This window comes from Bombina bombina, chromosome 3 (assembly GCF_027579735.1).
Source record: "Bombina bombina isolate aBomBom1 chromosome 3, aBomBom1.pri, whole genome shotgun sequence".
NCBI classification, from domain to species: domain Eukaryota; kingdom Metazoa; phylum Chordata; class Amphibia; order Anura; family Bombinatoridae; genus Bombina; species Bombina bombina.
This window is the reverse complement of record NC_069501.1, coordinates 378,598,252-378,616,088: the sequence shown is the minus strand read 5'-3', so window position 1 is coordinate 378,616,088 and position 17,837 is coordinate 378,598,252. Positions and strand designations below refer to the sequence as shown.

General features: G+C 40.0%; 1 protein-coding gene across 1 annotated transcript in view; it reads left to right on the top strand.

The window, feature by feature from the left end:
* LOC128653317 (mitochondrial glutamate carrier 1) overlaps positions 1–17,837 on the top strand; it is an 83,672-nt gene that overhangs the window by 19,258 nt on the left and 46,577 nt on the right. The window contains exons 2-6 of the mRNA XM_053706531.1: positions 622–735; positions 1,445–1,570; positions 1,942–1,997; positions 10,091–10,181; positions 14,686–14,804. Coding sequence (XP_053562506.1) covers positions 716–735; positions 1,445–1,570; positions 1,942–1,997; positions 10,091–10,181; positions 14,686–14,804 — 412 coding nt within the window. The 5' untranslated portion in view covers positions 622–715. The remainder of the gene's footprint in view (positions 1–621; positions 736–1,444; positions 1,571–1,941; positions 1,998–10,090; positions 10,182–14,685; positions 14,805–17,837) is intronic.

Sequence of the window (17,837 nt, the reverse complement as noted above, 5' to 3'; positions counted from 1 at the left end):
AGGGAAGTGATACTTAACAGCTTTGCTGTGGTGCTCTTTGCCCCCTCCTGCTGGCCAGGAGTGATATTCCCAATAGTAATTACTGATGATCCGTGGATCAGGTAAGCATAAATTTAGTTTTTTCTGACAAATTTCAAAATTAGTTACATTTTATTTTTTGGTGCATCATGACAGCCAATCACAAAATGCATATACATATTTTATGTGAATTATTGTAATACTGGTGCCTCAGAAAATGTGCATTTAAAAAGATTGTGCACATTTAGTAATGGAAGTAACTGGTTAATTGTATAAGTGATAATTTCTACCGCGAGCTCGCGTTAGCAATAACCAGCAATTTGTAATAGCTGGTTAATTATTGCACGCCCACAAATGCCCAAATTTGTACATTTACGGGTGCGTGATAATTTAGTGCTCCACTTGTAATCCAGCCCTTGATCTCTTTCACAATGGAATTGAATGATGCAAGTAGTTGTTTTAGTATTGGCATTGGGTTTAATCCCACCATTTGAGTATGGCAGTAAGCTGCATATGAGTCATTTGATCCCACTGCATGTGAGTGCCAATGTTTATTTATAGACAAACAGCTGATGTACTTAAAATGTGCTCTTCCTTTTGCAGTGCTCATTTGCGGTTGTGTGCACTAAGAAGACTACACCAGTGACCAAAGTTACCTTATTTCCATTTTTTGTGTCTTGAGAAATAAAACTTGAAAATGTCTAACAAAGAAATGAGGTAAGTGATTGTAATTGATATGCATAACTGTTATTCATCTGCATACCCCCATAAAAAAAGTTATTAGAGAAAAAAATGTTGGTTGTATTAATTTAGCATTTTAATTATTTTTAACCACAAAGCAATTGTAGTAAAGCTTAGTATTGTAACTTCCTTTTACTGGTATATTTTTTGGGAACTAAAATTTTCTTGCAAGATTGGTTGTTGTTGTTGATTAGATGTTTTTTTGGGAAAATGTTGATAGATTATATTTACATTCTAAATATTGCTGAAATTTATAAAAAGTAATTTAAACTGTTACTGTTTTAGCCAGTCTTTTTAAGTTCAGCACCAGTTAATACATTTTAAGGTTCACTTTATCTTACAAGTGTTCATATTAATAATGCTGCATTAAACATGTAGTCACTAAAACTGGTGTTATTAAATTCATATCTTTAATATTTATTTGCAAGGTATTCCACTTATCTCAGTTTTGTAAACTTACCACTAGTATACATTTTTGTATTGAATACATTTTTGTCTAAATTTAGTAGGTAAATTAAAAGTGTTATTTATTAAGAATGACATTATGTTTTCAATATATATATATATATATATATATATATATATATATATATATATATATATATATATATATATATATATATATATATATATATATATATATATATAGCAAATGATTAATGTTTCTTATATTATTTTTTTTAAGCCTTCCTGCCAAGCTTATCAACGGAGGGATTGCAGGAATCATTGGAGTAACTTGTGTCTTTCCTATTGATTTAACTAAAACAAGACTGCAAAATCAACGAAATGGACAACAAGTTTACAAAAGCATGTATGTGTCTCTTCTTGAAATCTAAGCTATCTACTTTATTTATTAAACAGCAGATGCTGCTTCAGAGGCCCATCGTTTCAGGCTCGTCTGGAACGTAAGTTAAGAAGCAGCGGTTAAGCTCCTTAACCTGTCTGCCACTCAATCTGGATGATTGACAGCCCCTGCTAGCGGCCAATTGAGCAGGGGGCAGCATTTCACCAGAGCTGCTTGTGCAATGTTAAATGCGGACAACGTATGCTGTTCCGCATTAACCAATGTTAAGCAGGCATAATTCGCTACAGTGAATCTACCCCATGTGTGTTCTCGGTTTGTGCACTAATGACTTTAATACACACCTTTACTCATACAAATTACCATTTTTTTAATTGCAGATGGGATTGTTTGAGAAAGACTTTGCGCTCTGAAGGCTATTTTGGAATGTACAGGGGTATGTTTTGTGTTACCAATTCTGTTATAATGGTTTATTAATCAATGCATAAAAATGTTTTATGCCTTCCAATAATTGAGCTTTAGATACCTGTTCTACTAAAAATATTTTGCTGCTTTGGCTGTATGTAAATGTACACACACATTTGTCATTAATCCTTTTGGAAATGCATTAATTGTTTGAATTGCAACAATTTTTTTAGGCAGTTTACTAGAAACATTATTATTTAAATTAGTCAAGTTATGACTTTGACTTTTTATATTTCTAGTGCCTTTTTCCATCTAAAGGGGAGGAGAGTCCACTGCTTCATTCATAACTTGTGGGAATTAAGAACCTGGCCACCAGGAGGAGGCAAAGACACCCCAGCCAAACGCTTAAACACCTCCCCCACTTCCCTCATCCCCCCGTCATTCTTTGCCTTTTTTCACAGGAGGTTGGCAGAGAAGTGTCTGAAGATTCAGAGTAGTCTCTTATGGACGGTAGTACTCTTCGCAATGGGACTGGAGTTTTAAGTAGTCCTGTCAGCCTCTCAGTGAGAGCATGGGGGAAAGTCCGGAGATGCAGGGGGAGTTCTTCTGTGAAACCATCCCGACTCATATTAACAGCTCCTTAAGCAATCAGCGTTGACGAGTTTCGCTGCCTGCTTTTATTCTATCAAGTCCATGTCAGGAGCGACGCTTCTAACCTGTCACACTTGAAGGGTCGTGTTCCTGTTCCACGGCGTTGATTCTGGTAAGATTGTTTCATTATATATATATATATATATATATATATATATATATATATATATATATATATATATGGGATAATGCAAGAAGACAGGGTCACAGTGTGACTCCTTTTATCTGTATAGAATCTAGGGTAATACCCTCGGAAGGTGGTTATTGAACAGGGGGGGATTTTAATATACATAATTTTTATTGTGTTTTTTCTGCACTTGTGTGAGATGAGGCTCTGTCAATGTGGAACAGTTAGAGCGAGATTGAGGCAGGCTTTTTGGCGTGTCTTTCGCTCAGTGCAGGGGCGGTTCTGCATGGCATTCCATGTGATTGGGTGTGGCCTCAGTAACTTCCTCTTTCTCAATCTGTGTTCGGTGGAGACGAAAGCTGTTTCTTGTAGTCCGGGTCATAGGAGGGTCGTAATAAAGGCACAAGCTAAGGAGAACTCTGATATGTTGGAGGATACTCTTTCTTTACCTAAAACTACTAACTGTGTATACTGTGAGGAGGTTCCGATGGATCCGCCGTTACAGCTCTGTTCCACATGTTGTGACAATATTACTACTTCTAAAAAGAATAAAGTATTTAGTACAACTGAGCCGTCCCGCGAGGTGCGTTCCCTACAAGCATCTACGATTACTCAAGCAGTTCCCCAGGGCACTACTAACCCTCCCGCAGGAGGGTCCCTTTGGCCTCCAGACTTCAATCAATTGCAGACGGCGGTTTCTGCAGCCATAAATGCGATGCTTCATGCGATGCAAACCGAAGTTACGGCACTGCTTTCTGTCTCACGGGTCTTCGATTCCGCTGGATATCTCGGACAGGATGTCGCTTCTGAGTCGGAATCGGCTACTTCTACGTCTGCGGAGTAACCAGATTTTAAATTTAAGATGGAGCATTTGCGTTTCCTGCTGAAGGAAGTGCTTGCTACACTAGAGGTTCCGAAACTACCGAAGTAACCTTCGATCCCTAAACTGGATAGGGTTTACAAGGACAGGGTAGTGCCTCAGACCTTCCTGGTTCCTATCAAAATGGCGAACATTATTAAAAATGAATGGGAGCAACTAGGTTCGCCCTTTTCTCCCTTGTCTTCTTTTAAGAAGCTTTTCCCTGTTCCGGACGCGCAGCTTGAATTGTGGGGAACTGTCCCTAAGGATGGTGCTATCTCCACGTTGCTAAGAGAACAACCATTTCGCTTGAGGATAGCTCCTCTTTTAAAGTTAAGGTCAATTTTCATCAATGAGTGTCCAGTTTTTAAAAATACTTTTAAAAACAGGGGCACTTTCATTGATGAAAATTAACATTGCGCTGGATTTGCAGAAATAATTACCTTTTACTTCTGCAAAGCCGGTTCGACGATCCCCCTCCTTTCTGCTGTAGACCACAGCAATGACGAAACTGGCTTCCTCCAATCACAGCCAGGCATCATGAGCTGGACGCTCTGGGGTGCAAGCCATGATTGGAGGAAGCCGGTTTTCGTCATTTCTGACGTCAGTACAGAGGAACTGAGGCTGAGATCGGCGATCCGATTTTGCAGGAGTAAAAGGTAAGTATTTCTTCAAATCCAGTGCAATGTTAATTTTCATCAATGAAAGTATTTTTAAAAACCGAGCACTCATTTATGAAAATTGACCTTCACTTTAAGGAACCCATTGATAAAAAGATGGAGTCCATGTTACGGAAGATGTTCCAACTGACGGGGTTCATTTTCCAACCGGCGGGGTTCATTTTCCAACTGACGGAGGTTGTCGCTGCGGTGGCTGGTGCGGCTACCTATTGGTGTGACGCACTATCAGCAATGGTCGAGGTGGAAACCCTCCCTCAAGGAGATTTTGGATTGAATCAAAGCCTTAAGGGTAGAGCATTCGTTCATTTGTGATGCTAACATGCAGATTATTTGTCTAAACGCTAAGATGTCAGGGTTTTCTGTTTTAGTTTGCAGGGCTCTGTGGCTAAAATTGTGGTCTGCTGACATGACGTCTAAGTCTTGCTTGCTTTCTCTACCATTCAAGGGAAGGTTTTGTTTGTCACGGGTCTGGATTCTATCATATCTATGGGTCATGGGTGGCAAGGGCGCCTTCTTACCTCAGGATAAGAAAGCCAAACCTAAGGGATCTACTTTTCGTCCCTTTTGTGCAGACAAGTCTCAGTGCCAGCAGCCTTCTGCAAAATCTGAGCAATCCAAGGGATCTTGGAAGCCAGCAAACTCTTGGAATAAGTCCAAGCAGAACAAGAAGCCTGCCGAGTCAAAATCAGCATGAAGGGGCGGCCCCTGACCCGTACTTGGACCAGGTAGGGGGCATACTATCTTTTTGCGGGGTCCTTTAGGGGAGACGTTACAGACCCTTGGGTCCTGGAGGTCGTCGCCCAGGGGTACAAGATAGGTTTCAAATTGTATCCGCCCAAAGGCAGATTCCTCCTGTCAAACATCTCTTTGAAAACAGAAAAGAGAGACGCCTTCCTGATATTTGTGAGGGATCTCTCATCTCTCGGGGTAATCGTCCCAGTTCCTCCGGCAGAAAGAGGTCTGGGGTATTATTCAAACCTTTTCATGGTCCCAAAGAAGGAAGGCACGTTTCGTCCAATTCTGGACCTAAAAGCCATAAACAAGTTTTTGTCAGTCCCATCGTTCAAGATGGAGACGATCAGGTCAATTTTTCCCCTGGTTCAGGAGGGGCAATTCATGACGACTATAGACCTGAAGGATGCATACCTTCATGTTCCAATCCACAAGGATCATTTCAAATTTCTAAGGTTCGCCTTTCTGGACCAGCACTTCTGTTTGGTCTGGCGACGGCCCCAATAATCTTTACAAAGGTTCTGGGAGCTCTTCTCACATTAGCAAGAGCCAGAGGGATTGCTGTGGCTCCGTATCTGGACGATATCCTGGTCCAGGCTCTGTCCTACAATCTGGCGGAGGATCATTCGAGAGCTCTCCACCTTCTACTTCGATCCCACGGGTGGAAGATAAATGAAGGAAAGAGTTCATTGGTCCCCAGCAACAGGGTGGAGTTCCTGGGTACGATACTAGATTCTTCTGCGATGAAGATATTTCTAACAGACCAGAGACGTTACAAGCTTGCATCCAACTGTCTAGCCCTGCAGATATCCTCCAGGACATATGTGGCCAAGTCTATGGAGGTAATCGGGCTCATGGTATCCAGCATAGATGTCATTCCATTCGCTAGGTTTCATCTCAAAACTCTGCAGCTGTGCATGTTGAGACAATGGAACGGCGATCATTCAGATTTGTCCCAACAGATATCTCTGGACAGACCGTAGAGGGAGTCCCTGTCCTGGTGGACCCGACCGGGCCAGTCGTCCTAGGGGACTTCCTTCCTGAGACCATCCTGGGATATTGTAACCACAGATGCGAGTCTATCAGGATGGGGAGAGCCGTTTGGGGTGCCGGAAAGGCACAAGGCAGATGGACTCGAGAGGAATCGAGTCTACCTATAAATATTCTGGAACTTCGAGCAATATTCAACGCTCTGAAGGATTCCCCCCCTGGGGTCGTCCCAATTCAACAGATTCCACTTGGACAGCATCACCTCGGTGGCTTACATAAACCACCAGGGGGGGACGAGAAGCTCTCTAGTAATGAGGGAAGTATCTCAGATTCTGGAGTGGACAGAGACTCACAATTCCGCTCTCAGCGATCCACATTCCGGGTGTGGACAACTGGGAAGCCGATTTTCTGAGCAGACAAGTTTCATCCAGGGGAATGGTCTCTCCACCCTGAGATGTTTGCAGAGATCTGCACCAGATGGGGGACGCTGGAAATAGATCTGATGGCGTCCAGACTCATTTGCAAGCTACCCAGATACGGGTCGCGATCCAGGGATCCCCAGGCGGAACTAATATACGCCATGGAGGTACCCTGCGACTTCAACCTTATCTACATATTTCCACCGTTGCCTCTTCTACCTCAAGTAGTGGCCCGTATCAAGCAGGAGCAAGCTTTGGCTATTCTGATTGCTCCGTTGTGGCCGCGGAGGACGTGTTTTGCGGATCTAGTGGCGATGTCGTCATATACGCAGTCAAAGTTACCTTGTCGCAAGGATCTGCTAGTTCAAGGTCCTTTTCTACATCAAAATCTCGATTCTCTGAGGGTGACTGCGTGGAGATTGAACGCCTAGTCTTAGCCAAAAGAAGTTTTTCAGAGAGAGTGATCAACACTCTCGTCCAGGCCAGGAAGCCAGGTCACTAGACGCATATACTACAAGGTGTGGAGGACCTACGTCCTGGTGTGAGGAACGAGGATACCCATGGCATAAGATCAAGGTATCCAGGAATTTGGCCTTTCTCCAGGATGGTCTGGATAAGGGTCTTGCTGCCAGTTCCCTAAGGGGACAGATCTCTGCTTTGTCGGTACTGTTGCATAAGAAGCTTGCGGAGCTTCCTGACATTCAGTCCTTTGTTCAGGCTCTGGCTAGGATTAGACCGGTTTTCAGGAATCCGCTCCTCCCTGGAGTTTAAACTTGGTGCTTAAGGTCTTGCAGAGGGCTTCATTTGAGCCTATGCATGCCCTGGACATTTAAATTCTCTTATGGAAGGTCCTGTTGTTATTGGCTATTGCATCGGCACGCAGAGTATCTGAATTGGCGGCCTTACAATTTGAGCCTCCTTGTCTTTTTATGCTGACAAAGCCGTTCTGCGAACCAGTTTGGGTTTTCTTCCCAAGGTATTGTCGAGTCATAACATTAACCAGAAAATAGTGGTTCCTTCCTTGTGTCCTAACCCGTCCTCTTCAAAGGAGAGGTTACTTCATAATCTGGATGTGGTTCGGGCCTTGAAGTTTTAGACAGACGTTGTCCTTATTTTTTGTGTATTCTGGAAGACGCAGAGGGCCTCTGCAACTTATATATCTTTTTGGTTGAGGAGTATCATCCGTCTGGCTTATGAGACAGCGGGATACAAGCCTCCTCAGATGATTATGGCTCACTTGACTAGAGCTGTGGTCTCTTCTGGGGCCTTTAAGAATGAGGCTTCTATGGAACAGATTTGTAAGGCGGCAACCTGGTCATCCTTACATACTTTTGCAAAATTTTACAAATGTTACTTTTTTGCTTCGGCGGAAGCAGCTTTTGGGAGAAAGGTTCTGCAGTGTGTGGTGCCCTCAGTATAGGGTCCGCCTCTTTAACCTTCCCGTTTTTTTCATTCAGTGTCCTCTAGAGCTTGGGTATTTGTTCCCACAAGTGATGAATGAAGCAGTGGACTCTCCTCCCCTTTAGATGGAAAACATAAATTTTGCTTACCTGATAATTTCATTTCCATTGTGGGGAGGAGAGTCCACTGCACCCGCCCGTTCTCCGGTGGGCGGACCTCAATTTATTTTTTGTTCTTCTGGCACCATTTATACCCTGATATTTCTCCTACTGTTCCTTGCTCCATTGGCAGAATGACTGGGGGATGAAGGCAGTGGGGGAGGTGTTTAAGTTTTTGGCTGTGGTGTCTTTGCCTTCTCTTGGTGGCCAGGTTCTTAATTCCCACAAGTAGTGGACTCTTCTCCCCACGATAGAAATTAAATTATCAGGTAAGCATAATTTATGTTTTACCTTGTTTGGTCCGTTAGCAAGGAGATGCATGCTCTAGTCCTATTCAGTTTATTTTAAAAACATTCTCAATAGAAGGTGACATCTATTTCTGAGACCAGACATCTAATGCACATTTTCATTGCTGATTTTACAACATATTTTCATATTATTGTAAATAAAAACAATTTTGACAGTGCCTTATCATATAGCAATTACATAAAATGACATTTTACATACAATTACATTTTTTTGTGTTTGAAAATTGAATTCTATATAATATAATTGTAACATTCTTTTTATACATGCACAAAATATTGCAATTTTTACCTTTTATATGCACTGTTAAACCCAAAATAATAAAGATAAGAATACATCAAGATTAAACCTTCATAGTAGCACAATCAAAAGTAAAAAGTTGTCTTCAACATTTTACAATTAAATACAATGCCCATTTTTTTCTTAAGCATATGCTAGTCTCTGTTGTATTAGAAGAATGTTGTTTGTTGCATCTGTGTTTTTCATATTGCAGACCTTTCGCCGTGGATTTTGAGGGCTAGCCGATGTGGCGAAGCCACGATGGATCATTAAAATGGTTCTTACAGTACTACTTGCAATTGTAATTAGGCAAAACGTTGTTTTTTTTTTTTTTTTCCTTTTTTAAAAAAATCTCAATTGTGGGTGTTTATGCACCCTTTCTCCATTTTATAGCATGTCTTTGTCCTTTTGCTTTCTTCTTGAATGTTGGCATTTTCCTATACTTCTGCAAGACATTCATTTGAAAAATTATGCAAGAATATTTAAAAAAAAATATCTGCATCCATTTTAAACGTCTCAATTTTATTAAGTACTATTGTTGCTTGGACCCCATACTATTGCTTATTTATTTTAAATAGATTACAGCCCATAAAATACCTTGCATCAGGAATACAAAAAATGTCTTGTCAAAAGTAAATAGCCTTTTTTTGTGTTCTTTTTTATTTTATTTATTTATTAATTTGCATGACACATTCTTTTTATGGTTTATTGCAGTTCTTTCCGTTCTTCTAACAAGTGTCCTGTTTGTTCAAAGTCTTATAACACTGTATTAGAATTGTCTTGCTTTGCTACTTTCCCCAGTTTTCCACATATTACCACATACAATAAAAATAATTAATTTAGAGATAATTAGATCCTAATTTTGGTTACAGTGTACATAAATAAGTTGGTGATTATTTCACACATCGCTTATACACATACTGAATTCTTTCCTTAAGTAAATATATTGTTTAAATACTTTTTTCATATTCCATTGGAAAGATTAATATTAGAGGGTTTTTGACATTATTAAAGACATTTTAATATGGCACTTTAATACATTACCTAGAAATGCTATAAAATAACTGCAGTATCAAATTTTACAACTTACACACATTTTAATACAAGAAGGAAGTTTAAAGCCCAATTTTCTTCTAAAAGTAATCAATTATATCAAAGCAAAACATATTTTTAAACTGTTAATTTGAAATCAAACTAGCAATTAACCTTATAGTAACAATGTGCCACTCATTCTACAGTAACATTCTCTTTTGCTTTAGCACTTCTGGACTATGGGCTATACTCTACTAATTATCTTATGCATATTAATTTGTATTGCTTAATTTCAACTCTTTAACACACTATTCTGGGGGGACTTTTATGTATATCTATATATTTTCTATATATTCTTTGCTCTGTTATGTACACAGTCTTGTAGTTATTACTTGAAATACCTAGTGTCCAATATAACCTTATATTTGTGGAAAATATTTTTAAAAAAAATCAATTTGACTTGTTACTAAATTGAGCTGTTAATTTTTAGGTGCGGCGGTAAACTTGACCCTTGTTACCCCGGAAAAGGCAATTAAGCTAGCTGCAAATGACTTTTTTAGACACCACTTGGGGAAAGATGGGTAAGCATTAAAATATACAATTTCATGTTTTATAATAGATACCACAAATATTATATATAACATATTTTTGGGGTCATTTATTCCACTATAACTTACACTTGCTTTATTTTGTTTCCTTGACTTTGCTACATGCAGTGAAGCCTCCATCAGTGATTAGAATTGTTTCAGTGATAACTTTTACTATCCACAAACCTGCAGAACATCCATCCATATTTGGGTTTAGAAATTAATTGCAAAAAATGCTGTATTTAGAAGTTTGTTATTAGATAAATGAATTGCATAGAACATAAACAGATATACTATCAATAACAAAGGACATATTAGTTTAATTAATCAACCTTTCTTTCCTAAGACATGGAGAGTCCACAACGTCATTCCAATTACTAGCGGGATATTCAACTCCTGGCCAGCAGGAGGAGGCAAAGCTGTTAAGTGTAACTACCTTACCCATAACCACCAGTAATTCTGTTTGTTTCTTTCAATGGAGGATGTGCAAAATTGGTGTCTGAAGATATTAATCCTTTCATGGGTACTCTTTCCTGCATGGAAGGATTGGGGTCTAGCTGTGTCCGTGTCAATCTCTTTAGTAAGAGTAGTGGTTGCTTTTAAGCAGTTAAAAGGCGGCGAGGTAGTGTTTGCTTTACTTTTAACATTTTGTTTCCCCTTTGCAGAAAGCCAGAGTTAGTTACTCTGTTCTTCCTTTTACTACAAGTCCATGACAGGGAGTGCAGTGCCTGTCACACCTACGTAGCAGCATCTTTCCTACAGCTGGATCTCAGGTAAGTGCCTTTACCTTCTAGGTATTTAAGGACAGCAGCACAGGTCAAGTCTAATGCAACTGGACTGCATCAATGTAAAGATTAACATATGTCAATTCAAGTTGCTAAGTTATTTTTCCACAATCTTATTTTACTTTTTGTATAACTTAAAAAATATATATATAATACCTCCCTTTTTTATTGTGACTCCTCCCCTCCACCACTTACTTATTCTGCACTAGTGACGTAGCGAGCGGTTCCACACGTTCACTACATCACTCAAATGCTCGTGCACAATACCTCAAGGCCAATGCGCATGCGTATGTTCACTGCAATTGCACATGTGTAACAATTTTACAGCCCATACAGGTGATACATAGTATTCAATGAATCAAAACATACCTCACTATACCTTGGTGAAAACTCAAAGCGCTTTTTATTTCACAGGCTGCACAACAATTATTTCCAAAGATGTAAATTCAATCTATTGCAGCATTGATACTAAGGACATAACTTTATCTATGTGATTATAATAGAAAAGAAAGTTCAAACTATCCTTTTTTGAAAGTTATAGATATGGAAGTTTAAAATGTGTGTGTCAGATGGATTTTCTATCTATTGTAGCATTGATGCTACGGACATAACTTTATAAATGTGTTTATAATAGCAAAAAAAAAAAATTAAGTGAAATCTTCAAAATCTAAAGAAGTTAATTTTAGATTTAAACTTGAACATCTTTGGTTACTTCTGAAGGTGTTTCTAGCTAAGCTGGATAGTTTATGATTCTCCTTATGTTTTTCCTGTTCCTAGGAAAATTTCAGAAGTTATAGCACAGGAATGGAATAAGCCAGGGGTCCCGTTTCCCCTTCCCCTGTTTTTAAAAATATGTTTCCTGTTGCTGACTCTATTAGAGACTCATGGCGCACCTTTCCTAAGGTAGAAGGTGCTATTTCTACTCTAGCTAAGAGAACTTCCATTCCTATAGAGGATAGGTGTTCTTTTAAGGATCCTATGGATAAAAAGCTGGAGGCTTATTTAAAAAAGATGTATGTCCATCAGGGATTACAATGGCAACCCGCAGCAGGTATGGTGTGATGCCCTGTCTGATCTAATTTCAGAAGACACTACAGTAGAGGAGATCCAAGACAGGATCAAGGCTCTTAAACTGGCTAATACCTTTATCTGTGATGCCAACATGCAGGTAATTAGACTGGAAGCTAAGATTTCTAGCTTCACTGTTTTACCTCGCAGAGCTCTGTGGTTAAAATCTTGGTCAGCTGATGTTTCTTCAAAGGCCAAGCTTTTGGCTTTGTCTTATAAGGGCAAAACTTTGTTTGAACCTGGTCTGGCGGAGATCATTTCAGAGATTATGGGTGGAAAGGGATCTTTCCTACCTCAGGACAAGAAGAATAGACCTAAGGGTCGTTAGTCTTCTAATTTTTGTTCCTTTCAGAACTTTAAGGGACAAAGGTCCTCCTCTTCCAAATCAGACCAATCCAGGTCCACTTAGAAGTCCAGCCAGCCCTGGAATAAGGGAAAACGAAACAAAAAGCCTTACGCTGACTCTAAATCAGCATTTTCAACAGGCTTGGATACGCGATGTCCCAGATCCTTGTGCTGTGGCCATAGTATCCCAGGGTTACAAGATAGGATTCAAGTCTCGCCCTCCAAGGGGCAGATTTCTCCTGTCAAGACTATCCTCCAGGTAAAGAGGGAGGCCTTCTTAATTTGCGTAAAGGACCTATCCTCCCTGGGAGTTATTGTTCCAGTCCCTCTAGAGGAACAAGGTCTAGGATTCTATTCAAATCTATTTGTGGTTCCCAAAAAGGAGGGAACTTTTCCCATTCTAGATCTAAAGTGCCTCAACAAATTTCTCAGGTTTCCGTCCTTCAAGATGCAAACTATTTGTTCCATTGGTGCAGGAAGGTCAATTCATGACGACCATAGACCTGAAGGACGCGTACTTACACATTCCCATTCACAGGGATCATTACCAGTTTCTAAGGTTTGCCTTTCTGGACAAGCATTTCCAGTTTATTGCTCTTCCGTTTGGTCTTGCCACAGCTCCCAGAGTATTCTCAAAGGTTCTGGGAGCTCTATTGGCAGTGATCAGATCTCAGGGAATTGCAGTGGCGCCTCATTTAGACAACTTCTTGGTTCAGGCGTCATCTTTTCAGCTAGCAAAATCTCATACAGAGATGTTGTCTTTTCTACGTTCCCACGTGTGGAAAGTGAATCTGGGAAAGAGTTCTCTAGTTCCATCTACAAGAGTGACTTTCCTAGGGACAATCATAGATTTCCTGACTGAAGATTTTCCTGACGGACGTCAGAAAATCCAAACTTCTGGCTTCTTGTCTTTCCCTCCAGTCTGCCTTTCGTCCATCAGCGACTCAGTGCATGGAGGTTATTGGTCTGATGATAGCTTCCATGGACATCATTCCTTTTGCTCGGTTCCATCTGTGACCATTACGACTGTGCATGCTCCGTCAATGGAACGGAGACCATTCAGATTTATCGCAGAGTATAAATCTGGACAAACGTCTGGTAGATTCACTAGATGTTCAAGCTTTTGTTCAGGCCCTGTTCAGAATAATGCCTGTGTTTAAACCTGTTGCTCCTCTTTGAAACCTTAGCCTAGTTCCTAAAGTTCTGCAGCAGGCTCCGTTTGAGCTGATGCGTGTTGTTGATATAAAATTGTTATCTTGGAAAGTTTTGTTTCTCCTTACTATTTCTTCCGGTCGCAGAGTTTCTGAGCTTTCAGCTCTGCAGTGTGATTCCCCCGTACCTTATTTTTCATGCAGATAAGGCGGTCCTTCGTACTAATTTGGGGTTTCTCCCTAAGGTAGTGTCGGATCGAAACATTATTAAGGAAATTGTTGTTACTTCTTTTTGTCCTAATCCTTCCTCTCATAAGGAACGTCTACTGCATAACTTGGATGTTGTGCATGCTCTAAAATTTTACTTACAAGCTACTAAAGATTTTCTGCAATCCTCTGTTTGTTGTTTTCTCTGGAAAACGTAAGGGTCAGAAGGCCGCTTCTACTACTCTTTCCCTCTGGTTAAGAAGTTTGATTAGTTTTGCTCATGAGACTTCTGGACAGCAGCCTACTGAGAGAATTATGGCTCATACCACTAGGGCTGTCTCTTCTTGGGCTTTCAAAAATGAAGCTTCTGTGGAACAGATTTGCAAGGTTCCAACATGGTCCTCTTTGCATACTTTTTCCAAATTCTACAAATTTGATACTTTTGCTTCGGATGAGGCTTATTTTGGGAGAAAGTTTCTTCAAGCGGTGGTGCCTTCTGTTTAGGTACTCCTGCCTTTTTTCTCCCTCCCTATTCATTCTGTGTGCTCTAGCTTGGGTATTGGTTCCCACTAGTAAATGGAATGACGTTGTGGATTCTCCATGTCTTAGGAAAGAAAACAAAATTTATGCTTTTCTGATAAATTTCCGGACATGGAGTGTCCACGACCCCACCCTCTTTTTAATTATAATTTGGCAGATTTTTTTGAGTATTACCTCAGGCACCTTTTTCACCCTTGTGTTTCTTCTTTTTCCATTTCCTTCGGCTGAATGACTGGGAGTTATGGGTAAGGTAGTCACACTTAACAGCTTTGCTGGGTGCTCTTTGCCTCCTCCTGGCCAGGAGTTGAATATCCCACTAGGAATTGGAATGACGTTGTGAACTCGCCATGTCCGGAAAGAAATTCATCAGGTAAGCATAAATTTAGTTTTTTCATTTTTCAGGAAGGGTCTTACTCTGTCCAAAGAGATGCTGGCAGGATGTGGGGCTGGAACATGTCAGGTTGTTATTACCACTCCAATGGAGATGTTAAAAATTCAGCTGCAAGATGCTGGGAGGATAGGTATGTATCTTATCAACAAGTATATTTTCTTTTTTCTCACAATTCTATTGCATTGCTCTTTAAGCTGACTTTGTACATAATAATAATATCATGCATATGAAAGAGCTGTAGTTATGTACTGTAAATATTAAAATATATGCAAATATTAATAGGATATTTACTCAAAAAAGTAGAATATGTTTGAATTGAAACTAATAATAATAAAGTACTTCCTACTAATCCTCACTGGCTGATATGAACAGCTTCCTCTGCTTAAAAAAAAACCAAAACACTAAAATACATTTTGGAATTCCCATTTCAGAAGCATCAAAAGGTAAAGCCGACCTCTCATGTTCCTTATGGAAATCAAATCTTTGTAAATTTATATTAAAGCTAGCAAGAAATACACTACCCATGCCAATGTATGTGGTCGAAAGTATTGGTACCCTTGCATTTTTTTAGGAAAAGACATAATTTTCTCTGAACCACGTAAAATTTGACAAAAAGCATTTGGTTTCCACCATTCTTTATTTCAAATGTAATTGAACAGAAACTTCACTTTTGATTTATGACTTCACAAATGAGATTGTCACAGACAAAAGTTGTGTTGTTTTCTTTGAAAGCTTCTTTTTTCCTTCTGTAAACATGGAGTTGTGATTTGCCGAAACGCTCTACTTTTGTTTTGTCTGTCCAAAATACATTCTCCCAGAAGGACTGTAGCTTGCCAACATGCATTTTGGCACACTCCAGTCAGGCTTTTTTTCTTTTTAGTCGTGTTTCTCTTAATATGCAAAGTATCAATACTTTAAAATGCAAGGGTACTGATACTTGACCACATCTGTAGGTATTTATTGCTCACAGACTGATATGGACTATTTTTCTACTTGTATTGTTGGGCAGTGACACTCATTTGCATGTTTTGTCAAGACAAAAATAAATATATATATATATATATATATATATATAATTTTTTTAACTACTTATAATGTGTTCTATATTTAAGACAGGGAGTCTGCGGGACTTGTATTAAAGGGACACTAAACACAATTTGTACACTACGTGACTATAAGCCTTAATATATAAGAATTATTTTTTATTGAGAACAGCAGCTTTATTTTGTCAAATTAATATATTGTTTTATGTTTATTCTTTTCACTGATTTCTCTGTCCCCCAGAACAAAAGAGCTCTTGCTAACCAATCACAAACTAATATTCAGATATAGCACAAAACAGACTGGGGTAGCTTGCACTCTTGTATTTCCCTAAGGGGTTTTAGCACTGATTCAACTTGGTTACTATTGCAAAGAATGATTTGCCTATCATGATTGTTGATGCAAAACTGATAATCCACCTTTTAAAAGCATTTGACACCATAGAAGCTTAGGGATGGAGGGAAAAGTAAACAAAAGCTTGCATAAATTATCTTAAAGTATTAACTCAAGCCTCCCTGGAAGAAAGTTAAACAAGCATACTTTTAAGATGTATTTTACAACAAAAGGCTGCCTTTAATGGGTGTGAAAATTAGGGTTGCACCGATACCATTTTTTTATGACCGAGTACAAGTACCGATACTTGTTTTCAAATACTCGCCGATACCAATTACCAATAATTTTTTTTTTTAAATGTCATGTGACAGTTTACCAAGCACAATACAGATTATTTAAGATTCCTTCCTTATAATTTTAAAGGACTGTAATTCAAAAGACGTTATGAAATAATAAAACAGTTTTATTTGTTACAAAGTTCACTGAACATGTTTATAAATAAAAACTATTACAATAAAATATTAAATTTAAAGGGGTGATGCAATTGGGTTGTTATATAACATCAATCTGACATTTGTATGGAGGTCCGACTCCAAGTTGAACAGTCTTTCACTTTCCACACTACTGCATGGGGCAGAAAGATATTTTTGGCCATTTTAGCCAAAGCTGGAAATCTGTTTATTAACTGCCCAGTACTTCAGGGGTTTGTCTGAACGAGGTACAGTCAGTGATCTCTCCTACAATAATACAAATAACAGCAATTTGTATTGGCAGAACAGTAGTAAACAATTTTTAGTTTAGTCTCCACTCCAGTTTAAAATGAAATGGGAGCATGCAGTTTGAAAAAACGCCACAAGATAGCATATGGGTAGGAAGTGGAGGTATCGGTTTAAGTATCGGTGCATTTGCACGAGTACAAGTACTCATGCAAATACTTGGTATCGATACCGATACTAGTATCGGTATCGGTGCAACCCTAGTGAAAATAGTTTAGCAAAGAGGTGGGGTATGTGTTGAACCACAGTAAGCAGATAGGGAATATCCTATATAATAAAAGGCCAAGTGTGTTTGTCCGAAGCTGTCATGCACAGTAGAGACTGCGCGCAAGGACAAACACACCTGGCGTGTGGTGGAGTTGGCGGACGGACACAATGTGGGCGGCGCCGGGCATGACATGGGTCGGGCGTAACGTGGGCGGGTTGGACGTGACGTGGGGGGGAGAGCACAAAATAGAGGGGGGAGAGAGCACAAAAGAGAGGGGGAAAGCACAAAATAGAGGGGGGAGAGAACACAAAATAGAGGCGGGGGAGCACAAAAGAGGGGGAGAGAGCACAAAAGAGGGGGGGAGAGAGCGCAAAAGAGAGGGGGAGAGAGCACAAAAGAGAGGGGGAGAGAGCACAAAAGAGAGGGGGAGAGAGCGCAAAAGAGAGGGGGAGAGAGCGCAAAAGAGAGTGGGGGAGAGCGCAAAAGAGGGGGAGAGAGCACAAAAGAGGGGGGGAGAGAGCACAAAAGAGGGGGGGAGAGAGCGCAAAAGAGAGGGGGAGAGAGCGCAAAAGAGAGGGGGAGAGAGCGCAAAAGAGAGGGGGAGAGAGCGCAAAAGAGAGTGGGGGAGAGCGCAAAAGAGGGGGAGAGAGCACAAAAGAGGGGGGAGAGAGCACAAAAGAGGGGGGGGGAGAGAGCGCAAAACAGGGGGAGAGAGAGCAAACGAGAGGGGGGGAAGAGAGAGAGCAAAAGAGGGGGAGAGAGAGCAAAATAGAGGGGAGAGAGAGAGCAAAAGAGAGGGGGGAGA